At 41.9% G+C, this 12,544-nt stretch overlaps 1 protein-coding gene across 1 annotated transcript in view; it reads right to left on the bottom strand.

The window, feature by feature from the left end:
- Nucleotides 1-9,373: 9,373 nt before the first annotated feature.
- Nucleotides 9,374-12,544, bottom strand: part of LOC101342878 (lysozyme-like protein 1) — a 12,537-nt gene continuing 9,366 nt past the window's right edge. Inside the window, exons 4-5 of the mRNA XM_004386251.1 lie at nucleotides 10,433-10,511; nucleotides 9,374-9,443 (exon numbers count right to left, since the gene is read on the bottom strand). Of these exons, the coding sequence (XP_004386308.1) occupies nucleotides 9,374-9,443; nucleotides 10,433-10,511 (149 nt within the window). The remainder of the gene's footprint in view (nucleotides 9,444-10,432; nucleotides 10,512-12,544) is intronic.

Genomic DNA, 12,544 nt, shown 5'->3' with positions numbered 1-12,544 from the left:
AAAAGAAGATGGAAGGAATACACAGAGTCACTGTACCAAAAAGAATTGGTCAACATTCAGCCATTTCAGGAAGTAGCATATGATCAAGAACCTATGGTACTGAAGGAAGAGATCCAAGCTGCATTGAAGGCATTGGCAAAAAACAAGTCTCCAGGAATTGATGGAATACCAATTGAGATGTTTCAACAAATGGATGCAGTGCTGGAGGTGCTCACTTGTCTGTGTCAAGAAATTTGGAAGACAGCTTCTTGGCCAACTGACTGGAAGAGATTCATATTTGTACCCATTGCAAAGAAAGGTGATCCAACAGAATGTGGAAATTATTGAACAATATCATTAACATCACACGCAAGTAAAATTTTGCTGAAGATCATTCAAAAGTGGTTGCAACAGTACATCAATAGTGAAATGCCAGAAATTCCAGCCAGATTCAGAAGAGGACATGGAACCAAGGATATCATTGCTGATGTCAGATGGATCATGGCTGAAAGCAGAGAATACCAGCCAGAAGTTCACCTGTGTTTTATTGACTATACAAAGGCATTTGACTGTGTAGATCATAACAAATTATGGATAACATCGCAAAGAATGGAAATTCTAGCACACTTAATTGTGCTCATGAAGAACCTGTATATAGAGTAAGAGGCAGTCATTTGAAGAGAACAAGGGGATACTGTGTGGTTTAAAGTCAGGAAAGGTGTGCATCAGGGTTGTATCCTTTCACCGCACCTATTCAATCTGTATACTAAGCAAGTAATCTGAGAAGCTGGACTATATGAAGAACAGAATATCAGGATTGGAGGGAGACTCATTAACAAACTGCATTATGCGATGACACAACCTTGCTTACTGAAAGTAAAGAGGATTTGAAGCACTTATTGATGAAGATCAAAGACTATAGCCTTTAGTATGGATTGCACACCAGCATAAAGAAAATAAAGATCCTCACAACTGGACCAATAAGCAACATCATGATAAATAGAGAAAAGATTGAAGTTGTCAAGGATGTTATTTTATTTGGATACACAATCAATGCTCGTGGAAGCAGCAGTCAAGACTGGGCAAATCTGCCTCAGAAGTTCTCTTTAAAGTGCTAAAAAGCAAAGATGTCACTTTAAGGACTAACGTGCGCCTGACCCAAGCCATGGTGTTTTCAATTGCTGCATATGGATTTGAATGCTGGACAATGAATAAGGAAGATTGAAGAAGAATCAACACCTTTGAATTGTGGCATTGGCAAAGCATAGTGAATATACCATGGACTGCCAAAAGAACAAATCTGTCTTGGAAGAAGTACAGCCGGAATTCTCCTTAGAAGTGAGGATGGTGAGACTTCATCTCACATACTTTGGACATGTTACCAGGAAGGACCAGTCCCTGGAGAAGGACATCATGGTTAGTAAAGTAGAGGGTCAGCGAAAAAGAAGAAGACTCTCAACAAGATGGATTGACCCCGTGGCTGCAGCAATGGGCTCACACAAAGCAACGATTGTAAGGATGGTGCAGGATCACGCAGTTTTCTTCTGTTCGCTGTGAGTCGGAACTGACTGATTTGACAACAAGCACAACAAAGTAATGTACTTTCTTCAGCTGTTTCTTGTTCTTTAAGATTCTTGAAGTTACATTCTAAATTGTGGATTTTTGTTTAATAGAATTGGAAATAATTTCTGTCAGGGAAAAAAAAAAAACCCTCGAAGTTTATAGTGTATATCCTTGCAGGACAATAATTAGTTTTGTATCTAACCCACGAATCTTACTCTAACATTCCTTTTGTAAATTGCATATAAATACCTAGCTCCTCAAATCTCTTTGAAATGATCTTAACGTCTTACTGGTTCCCTCACTGATTAATGACTTGAATAAAATCTTTGACATGTTCATTTTATATTTGCATGAAGAGTCATGAAGACCTGTTTGAAAATGTACTTTCACCCCGTTCTGCACTTGCAGACCTCGGACTGCGGAGGGTTCTGTTGCCTGTGGCCGCACAGAAAGCCCGGAGCAGCGGGAGAAGCCTCACGCTTGGTTATACTCATCATTTGCATAGCATGGCGCCTGGCACATAATGGGTACTCAAGTATCTGCTGAATGTGGTATGTTTCCTATCCCATTTTCCCTGTCTGCTTTGATTAGGCTCCACCTCTTGGATCTTTGGGTTTGGCTGAAGCCATCCAAAGGGAACGGTTTTCTGAGTGCCTGGAGCAGAGCCAAAAGGTGAGTTTACTTCGTACTCTTGACCTAACCGGACGTCTTCACCCAGTGAGGAGATGGGGATGCAACAGCCCAAGGAAAGTCCATCCTCCAAAGGGCTCCTTTAAGTCTCTTACTTAGGGTTCACAGCCCTGGCTGAACATTAGAATAACTGGGGAATGAAGCAGAATATCCACCTCAGGGTACCATGCTCGGAGATCTTGATCTACCCTATCTGGAGCCATGATTCTCACGTGCAGCCAGGGCTGTGCGGGTCCCTGAACCAGCCCATGTTGCTGCAGGCTGTCCTCTCTGTTTCTGCCGACTGCGGTCCCTCCCTTGAATATGGGTAACTTTAGCTGTGCTCAGAGGGCTTCCCAGGGGTGTTCGTTTGCGTGGATCACCTTGTGTTGGGCTTCATGGTAGGGACCTTAGGTGCTCCAAGATCCACAGAAAAATTCCAATTCCTAAAAGATTCTCACTTTATCAACAATCTCCCTATTGCCTGCACAGAATGCTCTACTGTATGAGTTTTCTCTTTTTCCTTTTAATTCTAAGCTCCTGGCAGCCACTAAATTATCTCAGAGGCAGAAGCCAACTTTGATGGACTGTCAGGCGAGTTGAAAACTAATTTTTAACAATTTTCTAAAATCTCCTTTTCTGAAGTCTGTCTTTCCCTCTTCCCCCCGACAGGCCTTTGGACTGCTGATTTGCACATGACCCACTCGCCTGGCCTCCACCTCAGCTCTCCTTCCCCCCAACAAATTAATGGGGTGCTGCTGATGGGAGACAGTGGGCTTCTCTGAGCGTGCTCTCTCTCGCCTCTCTGCCATCCCAGCCTGGCAACTTCAAAGCTTTTGTAATCCTGTTTCTGACTTCCCCGGAACCTGTGTGGCCTGACTCCATGGCCTGGGTCAAAAGTGCAGGCCTCAGCGCCTGATGACAGGAGCTGGCCCGAGGTGACCAGAGCCCAGGCACAAGCTGTATTTTTTTCCTTTCCCCCCTTTCTCTCCCCTTGTGCACCTCCTCCTTCCAAAATCAATCTTTACGCTGGAAAGATAAGGCCCCCTTGAAGTCTCTTCTCAGTTCCACATCCCCTTCCCATTTTCCCTTCCCTGCTATTCCAGACTAAGGCTGTCCTTTGTGGAGGGCAGTGTAGGTTTTTTTTTTTTGCACAAATATTTAATCTTTTCCAATCTGCCCTTGTGCGCTGCCTGTCAGTTCCTGCGGTTGAAACCACCCTGTTTGTTTTAGCTGGTAACAGGATACTGTTTTGAAAAGTGATGCAGAAGTCAGATTACTTATGAATTTGGCCTTTCTCTTGCATGAATGCTTTTCAAGGCAACTATAGATTTATTTTTTCTTCCTCTGAAGAATTATGTGGCCAGTGGGGGTGTGGTAGTGAGCAGGCGGGGAAATCTAAAGAAGACGGTTTAACTTTTTAGTCTGTAGCTTGGACATTGCAACAGCGGGACCTATGAAAACAAACTTAGCTCCAGTTTCATTCAGGGTTTCTTTCAGCCAGGGATCTTCCTCTTTGCCTTTAGAAAAATCTCCTTATTTTGCACAAAATACAGTTCATCCTATTGCTGTGTCAATAGTACCTGTTAGAAATCACCTGTTAAAACATACTTGTTGTTGTTGTGTGCCATCGAGTCAATTCTGACTCATAGTGATCCCATAGGACAGAGTAGAACTACCCCATAGGGTTTCGTGGGCTGTAATCTTTATGGAAGCAGACTGCCACATCTTTCTCCCATGGAGCAGCCGGTGGGTTCGAACTGCTGACCTTTCGGTTAGCAGCCAAGTACTTAATCACTGCGCCACCAGGGTCCCTTGAAACATACTAACCCGTTGCTGTCAAGTCAATTCTGACTCATAGTGACCCTATAGGACAAAGTAGAACTGCCCCATAGGGCTTCCAAGGAGCGGCTGGTGGATTCGAACTGCTAACCTTTTCGTTAGCAGCCTAGCTCTTAACCGCTGCACCACCAGGGCTGTAAAACATACTAGAGAAATAAAAATGGAGAAGTATACTAGTAACCCATTTGTATGAAAAGCCTAGTTTGTGATATGTGCTTCCGATATGACTGCCAATTCTCACCACAACTGTGTATGGCGACTTTTATATTCATCTTACAAGTAGTGAAATAGAGAAGTTAAGTATCTTGTCTGTGCTCACACAGCTAGTAATGGCTGAACTGGGCCTAGACCCAGGTCTGTTAAGCCTGAAACACACTCTCTACTCATCACTCTGTTTGGACAACTAGTGGTCTCTCAGCACGACCCAGTACCCACAGCCACGGTAACCGTAAGTTTTGGATTTTTCAGAACAGTAGCAGCTTTAAATATTTTCTTCAATATTGTACCAAATTGCAGACAGTAGATCCTAATTTTTATTTGGAAAATGTGCCCAATATCATACACCCAGTCTTGATTCAAGCTGTCCCCATAGCAGTCAAGGAGTCTGTGGAAAGAAGGAACCCATAAAACACATACATTGAGGATTTTGGTGATGTCCATAGAAAAAATAAGCAATGAGAAGAGGAAGAGCCCTTTGCAAAAATTGGCCTAGAGTTCCAGACCTGAAAATGTTACTGGTTAACCCAAATATTCAACAAAAGGGGAAATGAATGACGTGACATCGTTGGGTAACTATTATTGCTACCATCATGGACCCCATTTTGGAAAAAATACTAATGTGAGGAAAATCTCGTGCTATATTAAGTGAAAAGGCAGGTTATAAAATCCAATATGCTGCAATTCCCACTTTATGAAAAAAATTTAAAAAACCAGAAGAAAAACATCAGAATATTCATAGCGGTTATCATTGAATTCTAAGAGTATTTTATTTTTAGAGTTTTAAAAGATTTTCTGTATTTTTCAAGATGACTTTGTATTATTGTTATAATTAGAGCCCAATTAAGAAAGTGACATCAGAAAAGAAGCGGAAAATGCCCCTGCCAAGTACAGTGTTTCATTTATTTATCAGTGAAGAGCCCCGGGGATAACAATGGCAGAAGACATGGCCTCGTTTAAGAATGCATATTCTTCGTCTTCCTCCTCTCTTCCCCCCCCACTGTGAGACTGTGCTTACTAGTTTCTCCTGTTCTGCCGGCTCTCTTTCTGCTGCCTTTGGAGTATCAGCTTTCACGGATGTGCTTGCATATCCGTGAATTAGAAGAGCTTCCAAGTGATTCTCTTTCCCATTTCTCTGCCCTTTGAAGCTGGATAAGAGAGGGAAGGAAAATGAGGGAGAGCGAGTCCCCTGTCCTAGTTAGAGAGGTGTGTGTAGTTGCCTTCCTGCCCCTAAAGGAGCCCCAGTGCAGTCCAGAAGGTCCTGTTACGGCCAGGGTTCCCCCTGGGTTCTCAGCTCTCCTGGGCAGTAGGTCCTTTGCAAGCTGGTTGTGTGCACTTCCATCCTGTGACGCGGTTGTGTGTAAAGAACTGCCAGCCCCTGGAAACGTGGGCTGTTGGTGACAAGAACGTGTTTTATGGCTGTTTAGATGCTTTCATAGAACTCACCATAGCTGCCCTGGAAGACAGTCAAGGTCACTTTAGAGCTTCATCACGCCATGTGAAACTCTCCAGCCCAGAGGACACGCTGGGCCTGAGACTGGCAAGAAGGTGCAGGAGAGTGAGCCTGTAGAGAGCTATTCGGCTTACACTGGAAGAAACGATTTTCACGTCTTAAATGTTTTCAATGAAAAAATGTCGTTCTTTCCAGTTGAAGAAAATAATACATGTTTATTGTGAGTTTCAAGTTGTAGAAATCTAGAGCGTTTTCTTTCCGTTTATGGGAGGCAGGAAATCTTTCTATGACTCCTGAGGAACTCTTTTTTTTTCTTACTTCACTTTGAACAGATTAAATTTTGGGTGAGAGCTTTTCCTACGTTTTTCCCTCGGATGTTTCAGAAAGCAGCTACTGTGTGAGCTGTACCCGGGGGGTCCTCAGTGAAGCACATACGATGGACATGGATGAGGAGCTCGATCAGCCCCTGTCCCCAAAGGAACCGGGCCATTGTTCTCGCACTGAGTTCTGAAGATCCCGATAGGGCAGCAGGGCTCCCCACTCCGATACTAGGAGTCTTGGTGAGACAGTCGCTCTTTCTGTATCTAAGCACTTCTGCACAAAATGAGGATTCGGTCACCCCATAGCCTAAGGTTGTCATGAGGGGATGTGCAATACTGAATGTGAACCTGATCTGAAATTTAAAAATGTTACAAATGCAGGGTCTTATTCTTATTCTGCTATTCCACATGTCTTCATTGGTAACCAAAAATCAACATAAAATATTTTTGAATATCAACTACTAAGTGCTTAGCACTGCAGAAGACAGTGTAGAGAACACAGAAGTAAAAAACTTGGTCCATCCCTCAAGGAGCTTACGCACCATCCGTGATGACCTAATGGTATGGTACACGCTTGGCCTTTCGGCGTTCAGAGGAAAGATTTTTCAGGGTGTTAGAGGAACAGGAGAGGCTTCATGGAGGATGAGTAGGTTTGAACAGGCTGCAGGGAAGTGGTGCAATCTCCTGGGTTTGGGGGAAGAGGGCGAGCAAAGACATCCAAGGGGTAATGGTATGCTGAGTTCAGCAGGCATCAAGAAAAATGGTGGACCAGACCAGAAAGTGCTGTGGATATAACAGGAAGTAAGTTGGGAAGCAAAGGAGAGATGATGGGGATAGGCAGGGGGAGTCCCACGAGTCAGACAGAACTGAGTCCCCAAAGAAAGAATGTACCCACAGCAGCCGATTTCTACACCATAATATCCAACTGTCTACTCCATATATCTGGTAACCTGCTGATAATGTTGTTGTAAAGAGAAAATGGAAAAAAAATCTATTTCTATATGTCTTAGAAACTATAAAAGGGAATATAAATGTTTGTTGTAATTTTAATACGCCTTTATTAAATAAAGATAACCCAGGAATAGAAGTAATCTTTTCCTCTTGAATTTCTGAGGGTATTAATTATGGAAAATGATCCAGGAAAAATATAACTTTTCATCCGAAAAGTTTTATTTATAGAAATACTAAATAAACAAAACATTTGAGTAGGGAAATAGTGGGATTGCATGCTTAGAAATTTTATGGGTTTTGCAGAAAGATAGATCAATCAAATTGTAGGGCAGCCAACTTCCCTTCATCTTGAATTTCAAAGCACTCATTTTGGGGGTTGGTTTTTTTTATCTTTGCCCTAGACTTTGAATGGCTGGCGCCAGGTCCATGCCAACCAAGATCATTAACATGGTGCCATTGATTTTAATGAAGCTGGAGGTTTGGCTAAATATGGGAACTGCAAGGTACGTATCTGCAAGACAATAATAATGAATAATGCGTATTTATGGACTTTTATAAGCACAGATTATCCATTTAGTGCAGCTTAATGGATCCGAAATTTTTCAAATTTTCTTCAGTCAGTTTATAGAATTATTTTTCAACTCCATGGATTTCAAAATCTCCCCCCCTCCTTGTTTGTAATACTGTTGAATTATCACAAGATTACATGTTTGCGTAGAGATACATAAAATGTTAGTATTTTGTGGGTGAGTGACAGCTAAGGTTTTTGAAAGCCTATGCATGCAGTTTGAGCTAGCAGACATGAAACGAGCCAACAGTAGAACTTGGGCTGGTGGCAACAAGACAGTATTCTATGGCTGCTTAGATGCTTTCCTAGTATCCTTCAGTTGGCTTAGAGGGGGACTTTCTTGTAAGTAGGAAACTTATTTGTAGGCATAACTGTTTCTCCAATAAACCTCTATTTACTGTATTTTCTAGGTCCAGTTGCATTCAACCTGGGGCAACTATTTTACCTGCAGTTAGAACGAGGCAGCCTCAGCCACCTCTGCCCAACAGGACAAAGAAGTGTTGGCAGAGAGCGGAAAAGAGAAAACTCAGTCAAAGCAGAGCCACTGTGTAGCATGGGTCAGTAGAGGCAGCCGTCCCTGGGTGGACAGACGCTATACTGGGAACATCTCTTTGGGATTTGAAATCCTCACCCTGCTATTCCATCAAGTGAAATTCCCTCCGTTGGTCACCAGGTTCCTGAGTAAATGAATACAACTGCATGTCTAAGGCTGGAAACAATTCATTATGATGATTCAAGTTCGGTTTTTGAATTTGATAAGTTTCATTTAAATGAAGAGTTTCTGGGTGATGCAAATGGTTAATGAGCTTGGCTGTTAACTGAAAAGTTGGAGTTTGACTCCCCTCAGAAGTACCTTGGAAGAAAGGACTGGTGATCTACTTCTGAAAGGCCAGCCATTGAAAACCCTATGGAGCACAGTTCTACTCTGACACACGTGGGGTCGCCATGAGTTGCAGTCAACTCAATGGCAACTGGTAACTGGTAATTTAAATGGATGTTGGCATAATGTGGGGCACTCTCTGGAAGTTGGCAGTAAAAGCTGCAACTTCATTTATTTGGTCCATTAGAGTGTCCATCCGGACATTCCTGAGGAAGTGGGAACATTCTCTCCGGCAGAATTGAGCTTAGGAAGTAGTGTGTGTCCCCAGATCAGGAGAAGAATGACCTGTTGTTCTTGGACAGAGGTCAGCAAACTGTAGCCTGCAGATCTGGTAAGGCTGTTCACCTACTGCTCTCCTGGACTTGGGAATCTTGTTTGTAAATGGCCAGCCGTTTCAGGGCCACAGGAGCCAGGACTCCTTGTGATGAAGACAAATACCAGTGGCTCTCTAGTCACCTCTAACTCGTGGTGACTCCATGTGTGTCAGAGTACAACTGTGCTCCATAGGATTTTCAGTTGCTGATTTTTTTCAGAAGTAGACTGCCAGATCTTTCTTGTGAAGTGCCTCTGGGGGGACTGGAACCTCTAACGTTTCAATTTGCAGCCGACCGTGTTAGCTGTTTGCACCAACCCAGGGACTTCTTTACAGTGAAGAGGGGATGTTTTTTCCTCCAGGGCTATACCGTTTTGGAGGTGACTTCTCAAGTATTAACATGGTGCTATGATGACATCACTGAACCTGAGTCCGGGTGAGATGAAGACACTTCAATGGAAATATTTATTTGTTTAAAAATATAGCTTAGTTTTTCCTCTCCAACTTTGAGAAGGAATATTTTTTTTGGAGAGGAGGGTGAAGACAAGACAACAGGAGCATTCTGACATTCATTACAAATCCTAGGGAACCGTTGCAAAGTGTCCTTGCCAGTTCCAGCTCATGAAACCTCACATCCCTTTTTCCATTCGGTCAGGTCTTTGCCCTCACAGTATTTCTTCCAGCCTTGCCTAAGGAGGAGAGGGGAGCAGGAAGAGCAGAAAGAAGCAGCCATGACAATCCAAATAATGCTCAGGTGCAAAATCATAGCTAATTAACCAAAATAACCAGCAGTGCTCAGGGTTTATTTTATTTGCATTTGAAACCCAAGGACTGTATCCTTTTGCCTTGTTAAGACTTTTTTCTCTCAGTTTTCTCCTAATCATGATTAGCCTCAGTAACAATTAAACAACTTTTATAAGATGGGGCCATTTAGTTAAACACCCATATCTCTGAAAATCTGGGTTACACAAGGTGGTAGTCCAATTAGCAATTTTGCTAGAAACACAGCTGAGATGAGGGTGAGTACCCTAGGCAATGTCCCGTGCACAATCCTAGTGAAGTTTTCTGCTAAGTTATTATCTAACAGACACGGTCATTTTCACTCTGTGATGCTTGTTCTCTTTCCCTACAAAATGTTGTTGTAGCCCTCCAAAGTCGTATCCAAATTTTGAGCAAATGCAAGCATTTTTTCCTCTGGTCTATTGACTTCATTGGTCCTTTCCAATTCACTTTGGTAAGTACCTTTTTCCCCATTGCTTGCAATGCTTTATCATGAAAAGCAATTGCAAATTATCATGACTTAGTACCATCTCTTCTCCCTGTTCTGGTCTCTTTGATATGTTCACTGCACATCCACAGACTGAAGGAGAAGAAAATAGACAAGGGCACATTAAAATCTTTGGACCTCTAATGGAACAACCAGAATGGAAATAATGAGAATGTTCACACATTGTGAAGAATGTAGTCAATGTCACTGAACAACCTGTGTAAAAATTGTTGAATGGGAGCTGCTGTATAAACCTTCACCGAAAATACAATATTATTAAAAAACAAAAACAAACAAATCTTTGGACCCTCTGTGGAGGTGAGTTTCCCAACATCCCTCGTAGCTGTGATGAACAGACACATCATGATGTTGGCACATGTCAACCAAAGACTCCCAAGGAGAGACTCTTACCAATAGTTCATCCCTTCTGTTTCTTTCACAATTTTCTTGGCACAGATAATTGCATCTGTGAGGTCGTCAGTGATCAAGGCTGTAAAAGAGAGAAGACACAGGGTGAGCTATGGCTTTGTTGTTTGAGGAGGACCCCAAATCACGTTTTCTTCACTTTTCTCACTGTTTTGGAACACGAAGCCATATTCTTATTTTTGTTAAGCTTATTTACAAATCATAGACGTTTTATGTTTCAAGATCATCCACATTTTGGACTTCAGTGAAGTTTCAGAGGAATTGCCCAGTCCTGAGTGGTTTTTGGAAATGTGTTTAGAGAAGACAATGAGAAAATGTTTTCATTTTTGGCCTTATGTCCTAGAGAAAATACACAAGTACCACGGGATAGTACAGTGTTTCTCTACTTGGGGTAATTTGACATGCAAGATCTCTGTATGGATACATATTACATTTTTTGTGTATTATAATTTTTTAAAATGTATTTCCAGTTTGTCTTAAAAAAACTCTACAAGATGTTTTTCACATGCAGACATTTTAAAGTTTTATGTCAAATACATCAGTCTTTGTCTTTATTACTGTTTTTATTACTTCAGACTTAAGAAATCTTTGGATTGAAAATTTATTAATTGACATCTGCGTTCTTTTCTACTTGCCTGGAAACCAAAACCAAAAACCAAACCCGTTGCCATCGAGTAGATTCTGACTTATGGCAACTCCATGTGTTACAGAGCAGAACTGTGCTTCATGGGGTTTTCTTGACTGTACTCTTTATGGGAGCAGATCACCGGGACTTTTTTCCGTGGTGCCACTGGGTAGGTTCAAACCGTCAACCTTTCAGTTAGTAGCTGAGAGAAAACTCAAGTAGCCTCAAAATCTTTAACACAAACATAACATAAAAAGACTAACATCACTTCTGTTTCAGACTGGCTTCTCCAGAAGCAGATACTACAATGGGTGTGGGGAGCGAGACATTTATTAGGGAGTAACACCTGTGAAAGAAATGGGGAAAGGAGGCAGGATTGGCAGATGGAGACGTCCATCTGGGATGCAGGACCAGCATAGCTTCAGCCAACCTGGCCAGATGCTCTGGAGTGAATACTGCTCATTGTCTTTATCCCTCTGTCTCACTCAGTCACCAGGTGTGGGCTTAGTCACCAGGTGTGGGCTCAGTCACCAGGTGTGGGCCGCCCCAGGATGGAAATTGTCATTAGGTGAGACAGCTCTCTGCAGCTAAGACAGATCCTGGAGACCTCCCTTAAAGGGGCATCTGGGCAGTCCATCTCCATGACTACCAAAACCACCAATCACAGAAATCCAGACAATTTCGCATCACTTTTATTTATTAACAAAGCAAAACTTTTGAAAAATTGGATATTGCTCAATGTTGACAAGACTACAGTGAGGCAGGCACTCTTTTTTTCAATTACGGTAAATATATATGTAACAATCGTTTGCCTTTTCAGCATTCTTCACGTGTACAATTCAGTGACATTAGTTATGTTTATTATGTTGTTCAACCATTAACATTATCCATTTCCAAGTTTTCCCATCACCCTTACTTGCTGGTGGGAGTATAAATGGGCTCAACTTTTCAGAAAACCAATTTAGCAGTAGGTATCGAGAAACTTGAAGTTGTTCTTATCATTTCACCTAATGCTTTCCCTTTCTAGATCTAGTCTAAGGAAATAATCATAACTCTAGACAAAAATATATTTACAAAGTGGTTTACTGTAGTTTTACTGATAAAAGTTAAAATGGAAAAAGTATAATTTTGTAATAATTAAGGCGGGTTCAAATTACTGTTTTTATGCAAATAACGTGTACCTTCTGAGTCATTCCCTCCTCCGTGAGGTATTTTCAGAGGCTCCGCTATGCCATTTTTTTAAATGTTGTTGTAAAAATAAAAAATCAGTATAGGACGCTTCTGAAAATCCCTGGGGTGGAGAGAGGGAGTGGTTGACAAACACATGTAGAAGACGTAAGTTATTTGCATAAACATACAATAATCCATATGATGAAATAAGGAGCCATTTAAATCACGTTTTCACAGGACATATAATAATATGTGAAAATGTTCCCAATGTGATGTTAGTTGCCCAAATATGTAAAAATATC

This window comes from Trichechus manatus, unplaced genomic scaffold, assembly GCF_000243295.1.
Source record: "Trichechus manatus latirostris isolate Lorelei unplaced genomic scaffold, TriManLat1.0 scaffold00160, whole genome shotgun sequence".
Lineage (NCBI taxonomy): Eukaryota > Metazoa > Chordata > Mammalia > Sirenia > Trichechidae > Trichechus > Trichechus manatus.
This window is presented reverse-complemented; position numbering and strand designations above follow the sequence as displayed.